This window comes from Cinclus cinclus, chromosome 10, assembly GCF_963662255.1.
Source record: "Cinclus cinclus chromosome 10, bCinCin1.1, whole genome shotgun sequence".
NCBI lineage: Eukaryota > Metazoa > Chordata > Aves > Passeriformes > Cinclidae > Cinclus > Cinclus cinclus.
The window spans coordinates 425921-447756 of record NC_085055.1 but is presented as its reverse complement, the minus strand read 5'-3'; the positions used below and the strand labels follow the sequence as shown (position 1 = coordinate 447756).

The following is a 21836-nucleotide window of genomic DNA, read 5'->3' as shown; positions in this document are numbered from 1 at the left end:
GATTTAGATTATTCCAGCTGTTTCAGAGGTTTATTCCCATATTCATCAGAACTGCTTCCATATTACCTAAAATACCACTTTGGGGAATAAAGTAAAGGGTTTACTTCAAGTCATTGCCATACTAGGATAGCTCAGTAGAAAAAATGACTAAATAACTAGTAATACCAAGCTCTCATTACATAACTATAGCCAAGAATCCATTTCCATTTTCTTGGTAGTCCCTAATGCTATTTCTGTTCAATTTCTAAATCTAGCACCTATGACACATTTCTTTTCAAATATCATGACAAGCAAAGAAATGAACAAAGGGTATTTCAATCTAAAATGTTTGTTCAGACTCTTTCACCACAGCTAAACAATAAGCTGTATGTACAAACTGCAGTTTTTTTCTGCTGTAATCCAGATCCTTAGTGACAGAGTCTCACATGAATCTCCTAGTTAAAAACGAGATTGTCTCAAAGAAGCAGGGACAGAAACAGAAAAGAATGAGGACCAAATCCAACCTGAGACCTCACTGGGATCAATTTCACTGCCCCAACTAATTGTCCAGTGCTCTAGTCTGTTGAGCTGTCTCTGTGAAGGCCTCTCTATAGGCAAGGGAATCAGCATCTCCTAGTTCAGTAACCTTGGCAAATTTACTCAGTGTGTCTGGGTTGCTGACAGCAGCACTGCAGAGAACTGGCTGCAAAGCTGAACCCTGCTGCGCACCACTGATGCCAACCACCAGCCAGGTGTCCCCCCTTCCCTGCCACTCCCTGAGCCTGACCCTTCTGACACCTCACCCACCGTCATCTGTACACAATCAGCTTCAACACGGTGGTTTTGTCCAGAAGGACACTGTAAAAGACAGTAGTAAAAACTTTGATAAAAAAATTTCATCTTTAGATCATTCTGCTTTGTCTTCAGAGAGCAATTGCAATTGTGCCAAACATGCCCAGGATTGTTAATGAAATGTGTAACTTGCAGTGCAAAAATACTAATGTAGAAAAATATTTTATGTAAGTGTTCATACAACAGTTGATGCAGTACTTGCTTTTTATTAAAAGGCAAAATAATAAATTAGGCACACATTATAAAAATGGGTGCTAAGTATCCTGAAATACGTAGCTATGCTACCATACCATTTCAAGGAAAGATGTCAGAGCTGAGAACCCCTACAGGCAATGCATGTGCTGAGATCAATGCTCTGTGCTCACACATTGATAACTACACCTACCTGCAGTACAAAACAATGAGCCCTGCACCCCGGAGCAGTGGGACTAATGATTATTAAGTCTGGTAAGGCGGGATATGCTCTTAGTGTACAAGAGCATAAGGACAGGTCACTCTGCACAGGGCCAAAAAGCAAGCACTTGTGAAGTGTAAGAATGGCAGTGAGAGCAGTTCCTATAAGCAGTTACATGATAGGGAGAACATCCTGAAGACCCCTGATATCCTTTTGACAAAATCCTACACCTCTTTTATTGAGAAATTAAGTGATTACAGGTAAGCATGGTACAGGTATGTGCAGCACACACAGCTTCACTCTTCCTTTACAGTATACCATCCTCTAATTTCAGTGTGTGACAGTCCCAGATGATTTGAAACAAAAAAATATTATTAAAAGACTTACCATAAATATGACGATGAGAATAAGACAGATCCCTACTATTATTAGGAAAGGGATTAAGTAGTACTCCAAAGGAAGACTGAACTCTGGGATTAACACAACATGGCCACTGTGGGGAAGAAGAGAATTAATGAACAAGTTGAGGAAAAAATACAGTAAGAAAATAAAGCAAATGATTGTCACACAAGATCCACTACAGGAATCCTACCTGTGCATAACAACATAGAAAATTCAGTCCATGCCCACACAATGTAAAGCTGATTAAATTAAAACACTGTTTTCTTAGAACATTATTTGAGTTAAAACTATTTACTGACCTCAATCAAACCTAGAGAAACCAGGAAAATCACCTCATAGCTGCTTTGACAGCAGAATGAAAAAAATAGAACATGACTATCGAACAATACAGTGAAACCATTCTTATTTACTAAAACATTACAGGTTGCTCTCAGGTACAAGATTTCACCTGAAACACATATAACCTCTGCTATCACAACATCCTATTTTAAAGCCATAAATATTCAAAAGAGACAATGATCTAATTAATGCAAGGAGTCACACAGGGGCATGTGAGTTAACCTACCCTTTTTCATACGTAAACTCCTCTTTAAGAGAATTAGCTGACTTCTCACCAATAAAGACAGAAGGAATGTCAATCTTCTTTAAAATCTCAACTGTATAAAAAATAGGGAAATAAAACTATTATTATGTGGTCAGTCTCTGGGTACTCAAGATACAAGACCTGAACATTATGAGACTATCACAACAGGAAGACATTTTTACATATGACATCCAGACCAACACACATGCATGTTACAGCTTTACTTCATATAAGCGCTATTATTTTTCCTACACAATTTCTAGGAAATTCACTGCAGGTAGAAAAATCAAAAAATCCTAATGGAATAAATGGAGCCTAAAAAAAAAAAGTTGACAAAAGAGGATCACGATTTTAACCAGAACACCATTCTTCACTCAGAGATTCAGTTGATTTCCAGAATTTTTGGCAACTTACATGATTTTGTGAACTGGTTCTATAAGTTTTAATTAAATCTGTCTTCCCTCCTTTTCACCCCAAACATAAATAAGCACACTGGAAACAACTGTGGCTAGATAAGGTCAAAAGGAAGAAAGAAAAAAATTAACAAGTCCCACACAGTTTCCCCTCAAGAAACTGGATGAGCTGTTGTCTTCTGTTTAACAGTGAAGGCAGTAAAAAATGAAAACTTATCGAAAGATAAATCCCATATCCTAGAAAACTTTCTCCTCAGCTTCATTTTATATTGACTTTCCCCCTAATATTTTACATTTAAGGCTCAAAGTAACCTGCATTTAGTCCATCTTAAAGCAGTCAGGTTCCCCAAGGCAAAAGCACACATGGCTGAACATCAGCTCACACTATGAGGTCTGTGTTTGTTGTGGACTTGTTCTATGCTTTGGTTACTCAGTGAAACCTGAAAATAAGATTCACATGGGTTGAGAATTCATTAAACCCACTTTCATGTAACTGCCCGGGCTGCTCAGTTCCCATTCAGTTTGTCGAAGTTCATTCCTAGTTTACTCAATGGCATTTCCACTGGCAAAAGATTTTATTTTCCTTTTATTTACCTTCTTGTTCCATGCTGAACAGCTTGAAAACCGGACAAAATAAAGAAATGCCACAAAGAAAGCAATAACAGCACTAGAAACACAAAGCACATGCCACAGAATAAACCAAACATTCTGACTAGATTTCAAGATGTTCTGAATGCATTCACTCCATGAAGGTTAAAACTGGAACAGCGAACACAAGAAACAAACAGTAAATGGTGCACTGGTCTCTAACTACTCTTTTTCCAACTGAAAATAAGTGCATGTGATATGCTAGAATGCATTTGTTCAGACAAACAGGAAGATGCACCCAACAGAGCAACAACGAACTGGAATGACTATCACAGATGAACTTCATGATCTGAAGTCTTTTCCAACCTAAATGGTTCTAGGATTCTAAATACAAAAATACCATAGAAGTTTTATTGCCTTCCAAATGTGCATTTTCTACTTTTCCTTTATTTCTACCTAACTAGCAACACATCAGCTCTTTTCTACATCAGTAATATAAATCTAGGTCAGAACACTTGAACTAAAATTTGAAGGCATACCAAAAGAAACGTTCAGAGGAGGCACAAGTCAATGTATTTGTTCTTAATGCAAATACCTCCTGTTATTAAATCCTAGAAGCAAGAGGATTTATCTGGGTTTTTTGTTTAGTTTGGTTTTGGATTTTGTTCGGTGGTGGTGGCGGTTTTGTTGTTGAGGTTTTGAGGGGTTTTTGGTGGTGGTGCTGTTTCCAGTGGGTGAAATGATATTCAAACAGGAGAGAAGAAGTGATACCTGTACTTACTGTCGTTGGATCCCATGCTTATGAGGTCATCAGAATCAACATTGTGAACTATAGCTGCCTTGTATCCAGCCCTCTGGGCATTTAAGACCTGAAAGCCACACAAAATACTTACTGGAAAGACTATTGCTTCCAAATACAGTAGCCTGTCTGCGCTTTCCCAGATAAGGTGCACTTTCACAAAGTGCTTAATACGGGCACAATTTGCACTTATAAACCACATGTCACTTTCAAAGCAAAATCTTATCATTATTCTTACACTCATGTAGTTATTTTTTTTCAGAAAGCCATTTTACTATTGTCTGCAGACAGACTATTTATATATATTAAAAACAGAATTAAAAACTTTCTACAGGTAATTAAAATATTTCAGTGTAATTGAAAATAAAGGCACTAACTCACTTTGGTAATCCAGAAATTACCACTTGATAGTCCATTAAGTCAGATGAGTAATATCTTTTCTCTGGTTTAGAGATGTGGAATACCACGGCTGAAAGCCCAGGTATAAGAAGCTTTCTCATGGAAAAGTGCAAAATTATAACTATGGGTACAAAACTATTAACATCCTGTGTACCAGTCACATTTCTAATATAGACTCACCTTTTCACCAATACAAGGAAAACCCAAGGTCCATGAAAATGGCATTTACTGCAGCAATTATTACCAACATAAACTTAGATAAGTTACAGCTGTTCATCTTGGATATTGCTTTTACTCCATCCACCACAGTATAAAAAAACTTCACAGAAGCTGCAGAAAGCACTTAGAGCACTTTGAGACAATTTTGGGCTTCATCCCAACAAAACTGATTCTCTTCCCAATATTGCTAATGACTATATTTCAAACAGCAGAACAATTATATTGGAAGATGCAGAATGCAGACACCTTGAGAAATCCCAATATTGGGAAAAAAAAAAAAAGTAAATCCACTTAAGAGATATTAACTTACATGCATGGTTGGGAGTTCGGCCAATATTGCATCACCACAGAAAATATTCATAGTGCATACATAAGGAAATCAAGAAATAGCTATGTACCTGCACTTGTAATTTTCAACTTAAATAGAAAGAGAGAGAGGTCTTCTGATTTTTGTTAAAATATGCATTGACAGAATATGCATTCTGTCAGTCAAGTAGCTGATGGGTAATTCAGCTCACATCTCAGCACACGTGCCACTTCTTGGCAGAAAATTTAAGGCAAAATGCTGAACTACACATGCAACAATATAATGCAATATTGCAAGAGTATTAACAACATACTAGAAACATGGATTCACTGGGTGCAGAGTATGCAGATACCCCTGCTCACCTTGGAAATGCTGACCCACTTGTTACTTTGTTCTCTGTCTAACAAGAAATGAGTGGGAACCCTCTTTTCTATCAATATTATACAAAATATAAAATGTAACCAAAAATTCTTATATACAAAACTAATGTGACAATCCTTAAAGGACTGACTATGGAAATCCCTCAACAGCAGTGGAGAAATCTCCCAAATTCAGACTTTCTCCTTTAACCATGTCTCCAGAAGCAAGACTGTCCTGTCAGTGTACGGACAACAATTAGGCAGACAAAGCAGACATGTAAAAAAGGCCAGTAGCCACTTCCCCCTCTTTCTTTTCCCCCTGAGCCGCATGCACACACAGGGGCAGGATTCCCAGGACAGACTACATGCCATCCCCGAGCCTGATGTGAAGGCAGATTACATGCAGTGAACCTGTATCTGCAGGTGGAATCTACAGTCTAGGTAGAATTTACATGTTTAAATCACCACGTAGCTCAACCCACCACACAGCAGCAAAAACAAATACAGATGAATCTCCTTTTAGTTCATGAAATCTAACAACAAACTGAAGAGCCCTGTTTTCCTTAAGACATTCTTAGCTGCCCCATTTAGGTTATCAGGTTAATTTTCAAGAAAACCATAGTCAAACACAAATTCTAATTTTGCATTTTTAAAATCATACAATGTTAAGGGCTGGAAGGGACCTTAAAGATGTGGCCAGAGCACGTCCAGAGAAAGGAATGGAGCTGGGGAAGGGTCTGAAGAACAAGGGGTGGCTGAGGGTGTCTGGGGCTCAGCCTGCAGAAAAGGAGGTTCACAGGTGACCTTTTCACTCGCTACAACTCTGACAGGAGGGTGCAGCCAGGTGGAAATAGGGCTCTTGTCCCAGGCAACCAGCAGTAAGACAAGGGGACATAGTCTTGAGCTGCTCCAAGGAAGTTCAGGTTGGACATTAGGAAGAATTTCTTCACAGAAAGTGTGATAAAATATTGGCGGTGGTAGAGTCTCCATCCCTGGAGGTGTTTAGCAAAAGACTGGACATGGCACTCAGCGCTCTGGTCTTGTTGACATAATGGTGTTTAGTCACAGGTAGATCATTGGCTGGGCTTCGTGAGCTCTGCTTTATCTGTCCGGAGACAATAAAATTCTCCCTCCCTTTCATATCAGTATCTATTCCACTGTTAGCTATAGAAATTTTTCTGAAGCAGCAGTAAACTCTTCAAAACAGAGGGTAGGGGGAAATCAAATTTTACCTTGACATCAAAGTTGCACTCCAGCCTTCGGATCAACACAATAAAAGCACCAGAGGAGTTGTCTCTCAGCGGAGGTGGGGCTATAGGCTCACATGCATTCTCTGGTTTGGAATTTATTAGAAATCCCTAGAAAACAAGACCAGAAAAAGAAGCTTAATTTCTCTTTAACAAAAGGGTCAGTAGTCAAGTATATGGAAAGAAAACTGCACATTTTCATACAACAGCTAAATAAATTCTTATTATAGGCTCAGTCCTATATCATAGTAAGATTTCTACTTCCCTGACTACGTATTTTGTTTCATCAGAATTTTTATGTCTGTAAAGAATTAGAAAGTTTAAAAGAAAATAAGAGTTTTCCTAATCCCATCATACTCAGACTCTGCAGTGTAATTCAAGAAAAAAAGAAGACGGCGTATACTACCTTGATAAAGTGTGACTATTGCTTTAAGACAATATATGGATAATATGGAGACTAATCAAGAAACCAGAAGTACAATGGCCTAAGAAGCACCAATACAAACTCAGCATTTGCCAATTAACAACAGCACACAATAGTTCCAAGTATGACTCCAGCACTGACCTAGCACACAAAACAGCTGGTTTGCTATGCCAAGCAAAGATCACTCAATAAGCTACAGCTGAAAGCTTCAAGTAGGGAACTCTGGCAATATCTACTTTGAAGCAATCTCTGAGTTGTTTTTAGGTGGCTGAGACGGTAGCCTTCTGCTGGCAGTCTGTAGCCACTTACTATAGAATCTGACAGATTGTGTTTTACAACTTGCATGCTAATAAATCTTAATAACAAGCACTGAAAGAGTATACCATTTTCGTTGTATTGTAACAAATATCATAGCCTTTTTAAAAAGTAATTAAAATCTTAATGCAAACAAAAAAAAAATTTAGTATAATATTCAGGTCTAAAAAGCCATCATTTCTACACATGTGATGACATCTATCTTAATTAAGACACTGAGCTAACAGTTAAAAAGGTCAGAATCAAAGCTCCTTATATCTATTTCTGGTGTATTAAATTGGCTCACTACATGGGTAAATCATTTAATCACCCTCTCATTCTCAATATAGTCAGTAAACAACTACACAGCTTTAACACACCTTCTCCCCACGATAATACCCACTGGGCATGGAAATGAAGCCTGCTCAAGGGGAATTGCAGAGAAATTCCTGAGTTACAGGAATTCTTGCAGTACTTCATTACACTTTGGGATTAAAAGGGCAGCATGGAATTAAAGAGTGATCCACCCTTTTACCTTCTCACCAGCTTCTTTTTTTTGTGTAGTGGTTACTCTCAACACTGCAACATTAACAATGCTGCAGAGCCAGTTTTTGGGGCCATACAGGCTTACAGACAGAAGCAACACAAAAATAACTCCCTGCCCACATGGGCTATTCACAGTCTCCATAGGGTATATATGATAGAAATTCCCCTTCTCCGGAACTTGGAAGGTGGTCTGCCTAAATTTTTGTATAAGAATTCTAAGCTGTAAAAGCATACACATCTCAGTCATAAACCCTCATATGCTGTTCAAAGGGGACAGCAAGACAAATAAATCACTGCCACATGACTGATTCCATGTAGCCACTTCCACAGTAAAAAAAAAGGAAGGAAGACTGAACTTCCCACATGCCCTAAATTGCCTGGATGGCCAGACACAACACAGCCTCCTTTCTCATGGACAAGTGTTCCAATTGCCAAAGTGGAACAGAAAAGACGTTTTATTCAATGAACAGACTTACTGACACTGACTTGTATGAATGTGATCTAAAGGAAACAAATGGCTCCTGTCACTGCAGAGCACCTCAGGTCAGGCAAGCAGAAAGAGGGAGTGTGCCCCTTGGGGCTCAACTCAGCACAACACACCAAAACGCTTCAGCTGCATCATCTCAGCAACAAACTACCTCAGAGAATGTGAACCCTAGAACCAAAATGGATATTCATCTGGCTTTAAGTACTTTTCTAAGCAACAGGACTATGACACCAGTTCACAGCATATGTAATTTATTCTAAAATAATTTAGTTTCTACCTCCTCTATCTTATATTACAGAGATAAAAGGAATAAAAGCCTTGGCACCAGTTACTACTGCCACCAGAATATCTGGACAGCTTCAACCACAGCAGAAGCCAGAAAGAGTAGAATGAACCTTATCATTGCTGTCTAAGGAAAATGTATTTATTTAACCTCTCACAGTTCCTTCCCATTTTACTTTCAACTTAATCTCTCTTCTGTTAATTTCCCTCAGTCCACCTACGCATCCTCCTGTGTTCCAACTGAGTGTACTGACCATATTAAAGACATGAAAAGTAATTATCCTGCTGTACAAAACATTCTTGCTGCTGTATTTCAGAAGACATCGGGTCTTCAGAATTTCTAATCCAGCACAAAATAATGATAAAGCCTAACCTGTACTCCCATGGCCATATCCATCTTGGACAGTTTTTGCATATTAATAATTTTGCATGAAGTCAATACAGTTTTTCCCATTCCAGTTCCATTAGCATTTGCAAACCTTTACATCTTACTTCCGTCTTCTCCAAGATTAGATTAATTTTACAATTTCGTATTATATGTTTTTCCATGTCAATGACAATGAGATTAAGAAAAATTTTAAAAAAATTAAAACCCACATGCCTGTTTTCTGCTAATTCAATAGATCAGCAGTTCCCAGTGCCTTCTCTTGATAATATGAGGACCAGCTTTCAAGTCACCAGCATCCCGACCTCAACATGATGCTATTTCAGGAAGTAAAGACACTAACAGATAAGTAACAAGTTTTCCCCACGTATTGATACAGAGTAAAATAAAAGAGCATGAGTGTAACCTAGGCTTTAAGGGACACTGGGAGAAAGGGGGGGGGGGGGGGGAGGTGGGACCTTCTCCCCTGCTATGGGGTGTGCACCGCAGTTGAAACGAAACTACATAAGGAGAGGTCACAGGGCCAGTCACAATCCCTGCCCTGACCCACCCCAGTGCCAGGCACAGCGCACAGGCACCAGGGCACAGCTGCAGCTCCCGAGCCTCCCCACGGGGCTGCTTGAGCAATGCAACAAGAGTAGCAAACGCAACAGTTGTAACTTCCCAAAACACTGAGCTACAGTTGCTTTACCCACAACACATAACCCGGGCCAAAGGAAAGGAAATAATCTCTGTTGGAGTGCCACCCTTCCCAGCATGAAAGGGCTTTCCCACCACAGGACTGTACAGAGACGATGAATCTTCCAAATACCTTTTCCAAAATATTGTAGTAGACAAAAATACCTTTTCCAAAATATTGTAGTAGACAAAAGTCTGGGATCTGCAGATTCCAGTGCACGGTAACTGACATCATGCGCAGTATTGCCATTGAAACAGTAACAGAAAACAGTCACCTACCAAACTTCCCACAGGTTTCTATTATTTACCTATTTTTAATTTATTTGTTAAAAATTTCAGCAAATTCTCCTTAAGTGGACAAAGATTACCTAAATCCTCTTCTTACGAGAAGAATCTGCCTATTCACAGGCAACATCAGCTCCTTTGCACACTTTTTTTTGTTTGAGCGGTTGATAAATAATGTTTTTATTTTGTCTTGGTACTATGTTCCTTTAATTTTTATCGTTTTTAGCTTACAGAAGAAATGTTCATCACATACTGTTGTCTTTAAACATACTCAACATTCCAATTCAATCCAGCACTTTCCAATCAAATCCATCATTACCTCGAACACTTTGTGCCCCACATTGAGTTCCAAAAAGGACTGTAGGGGTTTTACCCCATCCGGCCCCACAGAGCCACTCACTCACTCCCCCACCAGCAGGGTCAGGGAGAGAACTGGAAAGGTAGAAGCTAAAGAACTTGTGGGTTGAGATAGAGACAGGCTAATAAGAAAAGCAAAAGCCACACACACGAGCAAAGGAAAGCAAAGAATTGATTCACTTCCTCTACAGGCAGGCAGGTGCTCAGCCACCTTCAGGAGAGCAGGGCCCCATCACACACAACAGTGACTTGGGAACATAAACACCACACTCAAAAGCCCTGCTCCCTTTTCTTCCTTCTCCCCACTTTATATCCTGAGCATGCTGTCCTACGCTCTGGAATATCCCTTTGATCATTTTGGGTCCTCTGTCCTGGCTGTGTCTTCTCCCAGCCTGCCGTGCTCTCCCAGTTTCCTCCCCAGCACGGCAGGAGGAGGAACAGAAGAGGCCTTGGCTGTGCTGGCACTGCCCAGAAATAACAAAATCACCTCTATACAATCAACCCTGTGCTCAGCACAAACCCAAAACACAGCTCCATAGCAGACAATGGGAAGGCAATGAATTCTATCCCAGTTTAAAGCAGCACAATATATATTGTTTTTTACCTTCAAGCCTTCTGCTGGCAGCCTGTAGCCAAATCTAGCAGGTAGATCATCAAACGTCTCGGTTCCATTTTCAAGGTTATACTAAGAGAAAGACATTTTTAAAAAAATTATGTTTGCAACAAGACAAATAGTTAACAAGTATAAACAAAACCAAACAACGCTGTGTATTTTTTAAGATTAAAATATTTATCAGACAAAGGACATCTTGTTACCATGTCCACGAAATCACAAAATTGCTTATTCCACCTGTCCTCTACTCACATGTTAACATCATTATTTTCTTATCTAGCTGTCAAAATAAGAAAGTAATAGATATTTTGTTGAACCATTTATATGATAAATCTTCCTTTCTACTGTCTAAAATTCAAACACCACTATATGTGCAGAACAGAAACTACAAACAAACCAAGCAAGCAAAAATCTGAAGAGCTGGGGCGTTTGGATGTGGAGTTTTCCTTGGATGTTAGTGGTGGGTGTTTTGCCCTGAATTCACTTGTGTACAGGGAAAAACAGCTTCTAAGAGGTGCTTTACTATAGACAAAGAATAGTCGCCATATGCCATCCCTTCCCAATTCCCTGCTATGCATTCAGATTAGTAGCTGAAAACTATCTCATTCTAAAACAGAGGAATACTGTAAAAGACCCTAAATCTGTGCAAGCTTTGTTTCTCCTTTCTTTGTTCATCTTCTCTGGCTGTATAACATGCCTGACCAATTCAGAATTCATACAGAAAAAAAGTGCTGTGTTTATATAGCATATTTTCATTTTACAAAAAGTGTTCCTGCAGAAGTTGTGAACTCTGCAGTTAACTGACTTGAATGTGCATCGGTTGTTTTATTACACAATTTAGTGAGCCAGAAATGCTTGTCTATTCATCATATCACCCAGCTGTCACACAGAACAGCCAAGTAAGGATTGTGTTAGCTTCAGAGGGATGTTTCCTACAAGGCTCAGAAAGGGGAGCTCAAACTATAGGTCAGAGAAAAATACTGCCATGATTTATCTCAAGTCTTCCAAAGGAGCAACGTTTGGAAGGAGCTTTCTTCCCACAGACTTTGAGGGGAAAGATGTAGGAACGGAGCCAAATTTCAAGGAAGTTTCTTTGCTCTGTGTAACCAGTGTGCTCCACACCATCTCTCCTCCTGACCTACCACCACCACCTTCCACCCACCTTCTTCCAAACATCCTGAGTTTGGGCTGCTGTCAGTTTGCCTTTGAATCACTTGACAAGCCACAGCTTAAGCCAGGAGTTTGACAAAAACCTATTTGTTTTTACCCCTTTTTTATAAATTAACCAATATTGTCTCACATACACGTAACAGCACTTTACACAAACATGATCTTTTGAAACTGCAACTATATGAGAACACAGAAGCATAAAACCACTCCTAAATTAAAAGGGAAACAAAGAACTCCCTTCCTTGGTAAACCCAAAACTTTGGCCAGAGTTTTGCTAACAAATGGTTAATCATTAAATGCTGAAATCTCTCACGACTAAGTGATCTGTACATCAGCAATTCCATGCGACAAGGTGCAAACATACCCTCTTCAGAGCATCTTTTAAGCATTCCACTGGCTCCTCTATACAGCAGTTTAGTATCTAGTTCATATCTTCATTTCTCACTCCAAGATATTATCAGAATATATCTGCAACTTCCAAATACCCAAGAATAAAAGACCCTTCCTTTTTATATGGAATTATTTTAGAATACTACACACAAAGCTTAAATAGGAAAAAAAAAAACAAAAAATCAAACTAAACTTCCAAAGCGCCCTGTTTCGCTTTTTTGAGGTTGGGGTGGGTTGTTTTGCTTCATTTTAAGTAACTTTTCTAAGAGAGGAAGAAGCAAGAACGAGTTAGGATTTTACGAAAAGAGGAAGCACAGGCTTGGTGACAGTAAAAAAGGGGGGAAAAGGGAAATTGTGTTTACAGTAAAAAGTTTAAAATCTCACAATAAAATGGTCATGTCAGTGCCATTGTTTCTTTACATTTTTTCTATGAAAAGCATTTATAGAACAGTAACAACCTGAAAATCCCAATACCAAACTTTAGTATTCATCAGCCCCACTTTACCACAAACTTCCAACTATTTTTTGTTTTAAAATCTGTCTCAGAGTTTGTCACACTGTTCTCCAAAATCGATATGACATTAACAGCTCTTCTCCATATCACTGGAACAAGCAGGAGACTAAAGAAAATAGGTTTAATTATTTTAGTAGCTTAAGCTTGATCCTACAAAGACATTTACGACTTCCTCCTTAAAATGCCACACTATATCAAACTGTTAATAAACAGCATAGCATCAGCTTTTACCACTCATCTATGTTCATTATACTGTTTATTGTTTTCCTTAATGTTAGCAGATATTTTCAGCTATCTAAAAACTGTATCTAGGTGTAAGATACACAAAACCCCTTACTGACAAGGCCCCCAGCCCACACAAATAAATTATACTAGCCATAGAAGATTATTTAAATCCAGGAACCCTACAAAACAGCACCCATCACCAAAACTTAAACTACTGTCTAAACCAAAGAATGGAATTAACAGGGTTATAACATGCTACAGGACATCTGGTCAGAGTGGAACTCTGCAAATGACTAAGGGAATTAGGTGCTTTCACTGTGATCGTACCTGAGCACATACCATCTGTAAACTCATTTGAAAATGCACAATTTAGTGTTTATTGAAGTAAACTGTTAAGGCAATTCCATTCCAAGCAACCTGCTAGAACATTTATTGCATTAACTGATTCTTTAATAGAATAGCTGAAGAGATTATTCAATTTTATAGAGATTTCATCCATGTGGAAAAATATTATTATACTTACTGCTAAAATATCTGCCTCCACAGGTAGAAGATTCAGGAAGGCAAATAACTGCACCGTCACAATAGTGTATATCTGAGTGGCAGACAACATCAGCATTCCTATTGACAACAGCATATTTTATTCAATACCTGCAAGAAAAGAATCAAGAGTCGAGGCATGCAGCAAATACGTTCCTGTGTCATTTTACAACAAGACTCTTGGTCACTTAAAACTTTTCTGCTAATGAAGTATGGAAAATGTTATTCAAGGTATACCTCTGAGAAACCATTTACGTTACAGTTACATGATTATTTTAGAAGTTTCTTTTGCTAGAAGCAGGTCCTCCTCCATGGGAGCAACAGCATGCACAAACTACAGAAATTATAAGAACAAGACTTCAAAAGGCTTTAGGACACCACAAAACCATTCAAGGGGTACAAAGGGATAATCATTCACATTACATGAATCATCCTTAGACACTTAATTTTAAACTTCCCTTCCTCTAGCCAAATCCAAATCAGCAAAATTCCTGATGTACCTCGAATAATTCCACTAAAAGTACGTATCCCAAACACATACTTGCAAAAGCAATGCGATACCAGCTTGGAGGAACTTCAGATTTCTCTCAGGCTTAGCCACAACATGACTGTGAGCAAGCAACCTCTTAGGAACACAGAAAGCACAAGGTACCTTATTCCCTTTATAAAAGCTCACACCTAACCACGACCAAGTCAGAAAACCCAACATTCAGAATTTAGATATACATGATCCAGTACACCTCATACTCATGAGTACAAAACAAGCACCAATGAAGTGCTACACCCAGCAGGAAATCTGACCACTTTCACTCCTGCATGTAAGAGAATTGTATGGTCCACAGATGCCTAAGCCTCTCTAGAGATTCTTCTGGTCTCAAATAAGGAAATTATTGGAAACTACATAAAATAGTCACAATACAAAACAATAGAAATGGGTCCATTTCTGGGTCCAACATAGCTATAAGAATTAAAATAACTGACAGACAAGTTTTAAAAGTGGACAGTAGGCACTTTATACAATTATCCAAACATCTGGATCTCCTCTAACTTCTTTTACCAGAGTTATTAAAAGTACTTCACAAAAAAAAAATCAATTAGGTCATTCCAAAATGCTTGTTGAAACAATTTTTTTTCTCAAAAATCTTCAAACTGTGGCTTCTTATACAAATGGTTTAATGTGAATTTGTTTTCATTTGACTGCAAATATTTCTTCTGAAAACTGTTGACTTAACTGAGAAATCACAGCCAACATTACTACTTTCTTTTTCGGAATCAAGAAACACCCAAGAATTCCTGTCCTTCGGACCTATCCTTCATGGGTTTTTCAAGCAAAAAGCATTGTCCCATGATGTGAGGTTCTCAATGTTAATTAAAGCAAATACCAGAGAGACAGACTTGATTTAAGCTAACATGAAGATAATTAGAATTTATTATTACTATTTGGAGGAAACAGCTGATACTTTCAAAAACAGTTCTCATTATTCTAACTTGGTCAGAATCAGACACATAATGACTTGTGAAACTTTCAGCTGGTTCACAGAAATGAAGTTACACTGACAGGGAAAAAAAATGGCAGTGAGTTACAAAATGAATGAACTTTTATTACTGAATTAAGGTTTCTCACCTTCTCTCATCAGCCTGCCCTAAAAAAGAGCATGTAAGTGAAACTGGAAAGATAAAAGAACCATTGTTTCAAAAATACAGCCATTTTTACTATGATAGAAATAACTACACTTGAAGCTATCACAGCACTTTAACCAACACAGTAAATTCAGCACAGAGAAAAGCAATAAAAGAGTATTAAGCAAGGTCAGAAAACACAAGAATTAAAGTGGTCCTTGCAAACAAAATGCATGTACAGTGAAAGCTTCCCTGTCAAAGTTACACAAATTCTTCTGTGCTCAGGATCTGATGCCTGAAATGCAAGCTAAAAAGCCTTATAATTCCTGAAATTCCACGGCTCTTTGGAAAGCATGCCCCTCTCAGCTGAGGGAGGCAGCTCAGTACACACAGAAAGGCAGGCGTGTGGAAAAAGGCTATACTGTAAACCAAACCAAAGAAGTTAAACCTGGCTCTACAATAACATTCCACACTTTACACTTGATTTACCAGTGTGTATAGACAAAATCGTCCTTAAATAACTTTGAGCATTTCTTTCCACCCTCCATGTTAGAACTCACAAACCGAACTGTGCCTGAGGTGCATCCCTCTGTGATGGGACTGAGCAGGACAGAAATGGGAAGGGGAAAATGTGGGGTGTGCTGGACCAGGACAGTTACGAGCAGCAAGACACCCCTAGAGTAAACGGATCAAGCACATTGAAGATAAAGGTCACAAAGGCATTACACAGCTCGAGACACAGAAAAGAACTTGAACAGCTTTTGGCAAATATTCACAGAAGAGGCTTCATAAACTACACCTAAATATGAAACTTTCAGATATTTGTATCTCAATCAACTCAAAATGTGTTTCAGAGTGTAATACAACACAAAGCAATTCCATGTTCACATGGTTATGTTTACGTTTTAACTCAGTAAAACATCTTTTCCCTCCCACTTCCGAAAAAAAACCCCAACTTCTGTACATCTGTATGAAACAAACTTAAACTCTACTATTTTAAAGCCAGAGGAGATCATAAATAAAACTAAGACAGCTAATAACAGTAATTCTCGTTCACATCCTCTAATTCCCCTATATCTGAATTCTTGCATTTTGATGCCATCGTCTCATTACAGACACAAATCTGCATCTCAGACCTATTACAAAACTGGACACTGACGCACGCGAAAATCAGCATTCACACCCGTTAAGATGCAGGAACAATTCCTCTCAAATAATTCTGACGTTTTTACTAAAAACATGGCTTTCAGCCAGCCAGACTGCACGCTACTCATTACCCTGCAAGCCCTACCAGCACCCCGGAACACAGCCAGCCTCAAGAACCATACACCCTGCAGAGACGAAGCGCACGACCAGGGGTCGAGCTTCCACCGGGCCAGCAGCGACGCTCGGGGAGCGCTCCAGAGGTCTCCGCTCCGCTTCGCTCAGCCCTAGCTGGGCCTAAGCCGCCCACGGAACCGCGCCCCGCCTCGCCACTCCAAGGGTGGAGGCGAATAAGCACTGCGCAATGGAGCGCCAGGCCCGTACGTGCTCAGCCGCCGCACAGCCGGGCCGCTTAGGAACCCCAGCGGCCGCGCCCCAGTGCTCATCTGCGGCCCGGGGAACCCGCCCCGCGCTCACCTGCGGCCCGCGGCCCCGCGCTCCCGGGCGGCCTAGGCCGACGCCATGGCGCGTTCCGTGCGATCGGCGCCCGCGCCGGAAGTCCCGCCTACCTCCGCGGGGCGGTGGGCGGTGGTCGGGACAGCCCATTGGCCACAAGGGCTGTCACTCAGTTACGGCTCCGCGGGGGGCGTGGCGCCGCAGTGGCGCCCGCCCCGCCGCCAGGGGGAGCGCGGCACCGCCGGGGCCAAAGCGGAGCCTCCGGGAGCGCCTCGCACATCTGGGGCACATCTGGGACACGGCTGGGGCACGGCTGGGACACGGCTGGGGCACAGGTCCTGCCAGGGCAGGAGGCAACGCGTGTCTGTAATTCCACAGACGTATGGGTGTGTATGTGGGGTTCCTATGGCTGGAGGATGTCTTATCCGAAACAGCAAAGCCAAACTCTCCGTCAAGAGAGGAGGAGACAATTAACCTGAGGGCAAGAACGCCCACCTGCTTCACAGGAATCGTGCGAATTTCCCAGCCATAACATTGCAAATATTTCCACGTAAATATATCTACGGCAATTTATAAGTTTGTAAATTGGAAAAAAATTATGTTGAAATGCAGAGCGTTTCACCTGGGAGTCTTGTTGAAACACTGCATCTGCATGCATGATTCTCGAATTTCTATTCAGAGTCTGAAGCTTAAATTTGACAATTAATAGTGTGATTTCCTCCATATAAAGAAGCTTACTTCAGTCACGGGGGTGGCCTGTGTCCGTGACTGCCAGTCTTGCAGAAAAGTGCAGCATGGTCTGAGCAAAAGCTAGTGCTTCCGGGTGGTGACAAAATGCAGTAGCACCTTTTTTCCACTCACAGTTTCCACACATTCTGTTATTTAAAAAAAAAAATGCAAAAGTTGTCCAGCCTTTGTGATTAACAAAAGGAACAATGTCTTAAAGGAAAAACAGTTATGAGAAGCTGTTATACATAATTTTAATAACTCAGAACCCTGGGGGGGTTTGGTTGGTTGGTTGTTGTTGTCGTTGTTGCTGCTGTTGACTTTATTTAACAAGGAACACACTTTTTTTTTTCTGTGGTTTCAACACACCGGGACAGCAGCATCAGTGTCTGGGTGACAGCACAGCGAGATCTCCACATTACCGGGGCTGTACATGGAAGTGGGCTTGAACTGCTGCTTGAAGGTGGAATAACAGAATAATCAGGAAGGAAAGGAAACACAGAATTAATGTTACCTCGCTTCAGCACAGGTCTGTAAGACAGAAGAATGGTTTCGTTGCAGCGACACGCACTTGGGGAGACCCGTCACTGCTTCCGTCCTCGGTGCAGCCCCTTGTGCGCTCTCCCGTAGCTGCCCGGGCAGTCCCAGCCCCGCCGTCCCGGGGCACCAGTTCGGAGCCTCCGCACCCCGGGACGTCCCAGTGTGTCCAAGTGTGTCCCAGGGTGTCTCAGCCTGTCCCAGCGAGTCCCAGGGTGTCCCAGGGTGTCTCAGCCTGTCCCAGTGTGTCCCAGTGAGTCCCAGGAAGCTCCAGGGGGTCCCAGCGCTCCCCCGGAGTCCCCGCCGCGCCGGCCCCGCGCAGGCGCCTGCGGGCTCCGCCCCTTCCCGGGCCGGTGCTGGCTCCGCGGCTCCGGGGCGATGCTGCTGGTGCTGTCGGCGGAGCACCGGGCACACCTGGGCTGTTTGCCGCGGGCCGGCGGCCCAGGTCGGGGCCGCGACGGGTCCGCGAGCGGGGGGAGCCGAGCCGAGCCGAGCCGAGCCGAGCCGGGCCGGGCCGGGCCGGGGCTGCGGCGGGGCCTGAACGTTCTCTGTCTGTCCTTACAGCCCTCGGCGAGCTGGGGCGGCTGGCGCTGGAGCAGCTGCGGCGGGGAGCGGCACCGCGGGCCTGCGAGACCGCCGCCAGTGAGAGCCGGGCCGGGGAACCGGGCCGGGGAGCGGGGGAACCGGGCCGGAGAATGGGGGAACTGGGCCGGGGAGCGGGAGAACCGGGCCGGGGAGCGGGAGAACCGGGCCGGGCTATGGGGAGAGGGGGCACCGAGCCGGGTCGGGCCGCGGTCATTCGGCGGCAGGAGGGCGGGAACGCGGTGCGCTCTGCGCCGGCCACGAAGGAGCCCCGAGCCCCCGGTGCCGCGCGGTGCGGGGCCCAGGGACCGGGCTGGCCGCACGGAGCCCTTGCAGCGCGGGGCTCGGTGCTTTGTGCCCAGTGCGGGGAGGGCAACGGGCATCTCTCTTCTGACACAAACTCTTCTCTGTATCATGCCATAAGAGATTGGTTTGTTTTTCTCTTTTTTTTTTCTTTTAATAGTTTGGTTTGAGGGGGTGTTTAACATGCTGTACATTATTATTTGAAGGGTGTGAAACCCTCTCCTTTTTTTTTCTAAGCACATTTTGCACGTTAAGCGTTGGACAAATTTGCGGCTTTGAGTCTCACTGCTGCGGCAGTTAGCAAGTAAAAAGCACTTTGTGTTTTCTTTAAAGGAAAGCTGAACATTGGTGTAGACATCATTGAGCACGGGGTAGAAGGACTAGTTTATCTTCTTACTGAGAGTTCCAAGCTTATGGCAAGTATACCTTTTCATAAGGAATTTTGGGATACACTCAAGAGATTTCTTCGGGACACATAGACCTCTAAAAATACTGGTGAATGGGGAAAACATAGCTCAAAGTTTTAATGATATGTATTGTTTTAGTTTTAGAAAAAAGTGTTTCATGCTGTTGTTTTATTGAAACACTGTGTCTGCATGTATGACTCTGGAATTTGTATTCAGTATCTGAAGCTAAAACTTGACAAGGTTTCAGTAGTATAATTTATTACATATAGAGAAGCTTACTTCAGGTTTAAGCACTAAGTAAAAAAACTCAAATGACAAGTTTGTTCAGCTACTACACGGGATGTGTACTAGATTAGCCCCCTGTTCAGCATTCCTTTGTCCAATGTGGTGGGTTTGAGAGCTTTTTCAGATCTTGGCATCAAAAGTTTGAGTGGGTATAAGCAGATACTGAAAGATTACTAGTTGGACAGTTACTGTTTCCATCAGAAAGACTGGTAGCTGCTGATATAGTAGAATATTTGAGCAATGACTGCATGGAGAAGGGACACAGAGAAAAGGAATGCCAGATTAAACTCAGCCAAGTGTTGCTCCCAAGAGTAGGTGGGGAGAGGATGGAAATGGTGCAGAGCCTTTCCTTGAAACAAAGGGTCTTGGCTGACAGGTTACAGTGTGCTGTGATGGAATGTGGTTGGTTACAGATTGTGTTTGCGGGGTGGTGCATTGGAGAGGTACAATGGCATTTTCTGTGGAGTCAGTAACACCTTTCCCCATGCTGGGCCAGGCTGCTGCAGTAAACACAAAGGTCTGTGAAGCTTCTTTTGCCCTTGGGACAGGAGTCTGAGCACTGTGCTTTGTGCTGCTCATGTGCAGATCACTGCTAGGTGTTTGTAGTCTGGTTATCAGTGGCACAGTAGCACCCTGACAAATAGATGACCCAAAGAAGATGCTGGCTCATGCTGTGCTTTGGTCTTTGATGTGAAGGCTTACATGTGAGGGGGTCGAATGTTCTTTAAAAAAACTGTTCCTGAATCTCATACAAATCTGCAGCAATACATCAACATCTGTAGATCATTTAAGACCTGGATATTTGTTTTGTCCAAGGTGTAGAATTGTACTTGGACATTCCTGCAGGAAAACAACTGCACCATAGCATTCGTGATGTTTAGTTACAATTTTACTTGGTTTTCAAGAAATTATGATGATTGCCTGGCCTAAATTGGTATTTCTAGATTTCTGAGGTTGACTTCCAAGATTCCATTCATGTTTTGGGATTCTCAGATGAATTGAACAAATCCTTGCTTCAGCTGTACCTTGACAACAGGAAAGAGATCAGGAGCATTCTTGGAGAGCTGGCACCAAGGCTTCCCAGCTACCACAGTCTGGAGTGGAGACTGGATGTGCAGGTGACTGCCCTGATGTTTTTAGTATTCCATCCTTTCCTTCATATCTTTTTACATAATAAAAACCTGTTAAACAATGTAAAAATAATTAAAGCAGCAGTACTTCATGTGTTTAAAATAGACACAACTTTGTTAGTGTCCCACAGCCAGCCAGTTGTGAGATGAACATGATATGCAATGATGCAAAGTACTTGTTGCCTGATGAAAATTGGAATTCTTGGCTGTGTTGGTGTTTTTAAAATATTAACATATAGTAAACATATTTGGTCTTGATTATCACCTTGTTTTCAGAAATATTATTAAAGCATTGATTAAAGTGGGTTAGTATTCCTTAATTATAAAATACAGTAGTAGCTTGTGTGTATCTTTAATGTGGATGAAAGGGTTTCTGAACAGTTGTCCAGGCAGGTTCTACAAACCTGATGAGAACAAACATTGATAACCATTGATCATTTTCCTGTTCCTGTCCCACTGAACCCCTCCTGCAGCTTGCAAGCAGAAGTTTGAGACAACAGATCAAGCCTGCTGTGACTATGAAGCTACATCTTAACCAAAATGAAGATCAAACTGCCCAGGTGTTGCAAACTGACCCTGCTACCCTTCTCCACCTTATCCAGCAACTGGAGCAAGCATTAGGGGAGATGAAGATGAACCACTGCAGAAGAATAGTGCGCAACATGAAATAACCTTGATTCCTCTCTGCTCTCTTACTAAGCAGTTTGTAAAACTACTCAAAACACTGCTCACAAATATATTTTGAGGCAAAATAAACATCTGGGTCAGATGAACTACTTTCTGTGCCAGGATCTTGAGCCAGTATTTACTGGCTAAATGTCCTTGGCTGCCAGCTTTGCACATCTTTATGTGGTGACCTTTTTCACATAATCATATTCATATATAATACATGGTAATTAAATGTGATCGAATATTA

At 41.6% G+C, this 21836-nt stretch overlaps 2 protein-coding genes across 13 annotated transcripts in view; one reads left to right on the top strand and one right to left on the bottom strand.

Moving 5' to 3' along the window:
- Positions 1 to 18226, bottom strand: part of RNF13 (ring finger protein 13) — a 25511-nt gene extending 7285 nt beyond the window's left edge. Inside the window, exons 1-7 of one of the 6 annotated variants that reach the window (XR_009933469.1) lie at positions 16643 to 16679; positions 13715 to 13842; positions 10884 to 10964; positions 6527 to 6652; positions 3993 to 4080; positions 2193 to 2283; positions 1613 to 1718 (exon numbers count right to left, since the gene is read on the bottom strand). Coding sequence is in view for 5 of the 6 variants with exons in the window: in XM_062499183.1 (XP_062355167.1) it covers positions 1613 to 1718; positions 2193 to 2283; positions 3993 to 4080; positions 6527 to 6652; positions 10884 to 10964; positions 13715 to 13828 (606 nt within the window). In the remaining variant the exon portion in view is untranslated. Of the gene's footprint in view, positions 1 to 1612; positions 1719 to 2192; positions 2284 to 3992; positions 4081 to 6526; positions 6653 to 10883; positions 10965 to 13714; positions 13843 to 16642; positions 16812 to 16971; positions 17058 to 18190 lie in introns of those variants that run through there. The other 5 variants (XM_062499183.1, XM_062499182.1, XM_062499184.1 and 2 more) reach the window with 5 other exon arrangements.
- On the top strand, positions 17201 to 21836 carry COMMD2 (COMM domain containing 2). Of its 7 annotated transcripts, none has more exons than XM_062499192.1 (6): positions 17201 to 17340; positions 18054 to 18205; positions 18778 to 18855; positions 19432 to 19514; positions 20735 to 20908; positions 21394 to 21836. In XM_062499192.1, the coding sequence occupies exons 2-6, from the start codon at positions 18184 to 18186 to the stop codon at positions 21589 to 21591; spliced, it is 555 nt and encodes a 184-aa protein (XP_062355176.1). In that variant the 5' UTR covers positions 17201 to 17340; positions 18054 to 18183; the 3' UTR covers positions 21592 to 21836. The 7 variants fall into 7 exon arrangements, with proteins under 7 accessions (XP_062355176.1, XP_062355174.1, XP_062355173.1 ...); XM_062499190.1 differs by having other exon boundaries at positions 17201 to 17500; XM_062499189.1 differs by having other exon boundaries at positions 17210 to 17336; positions 18057 to 18205.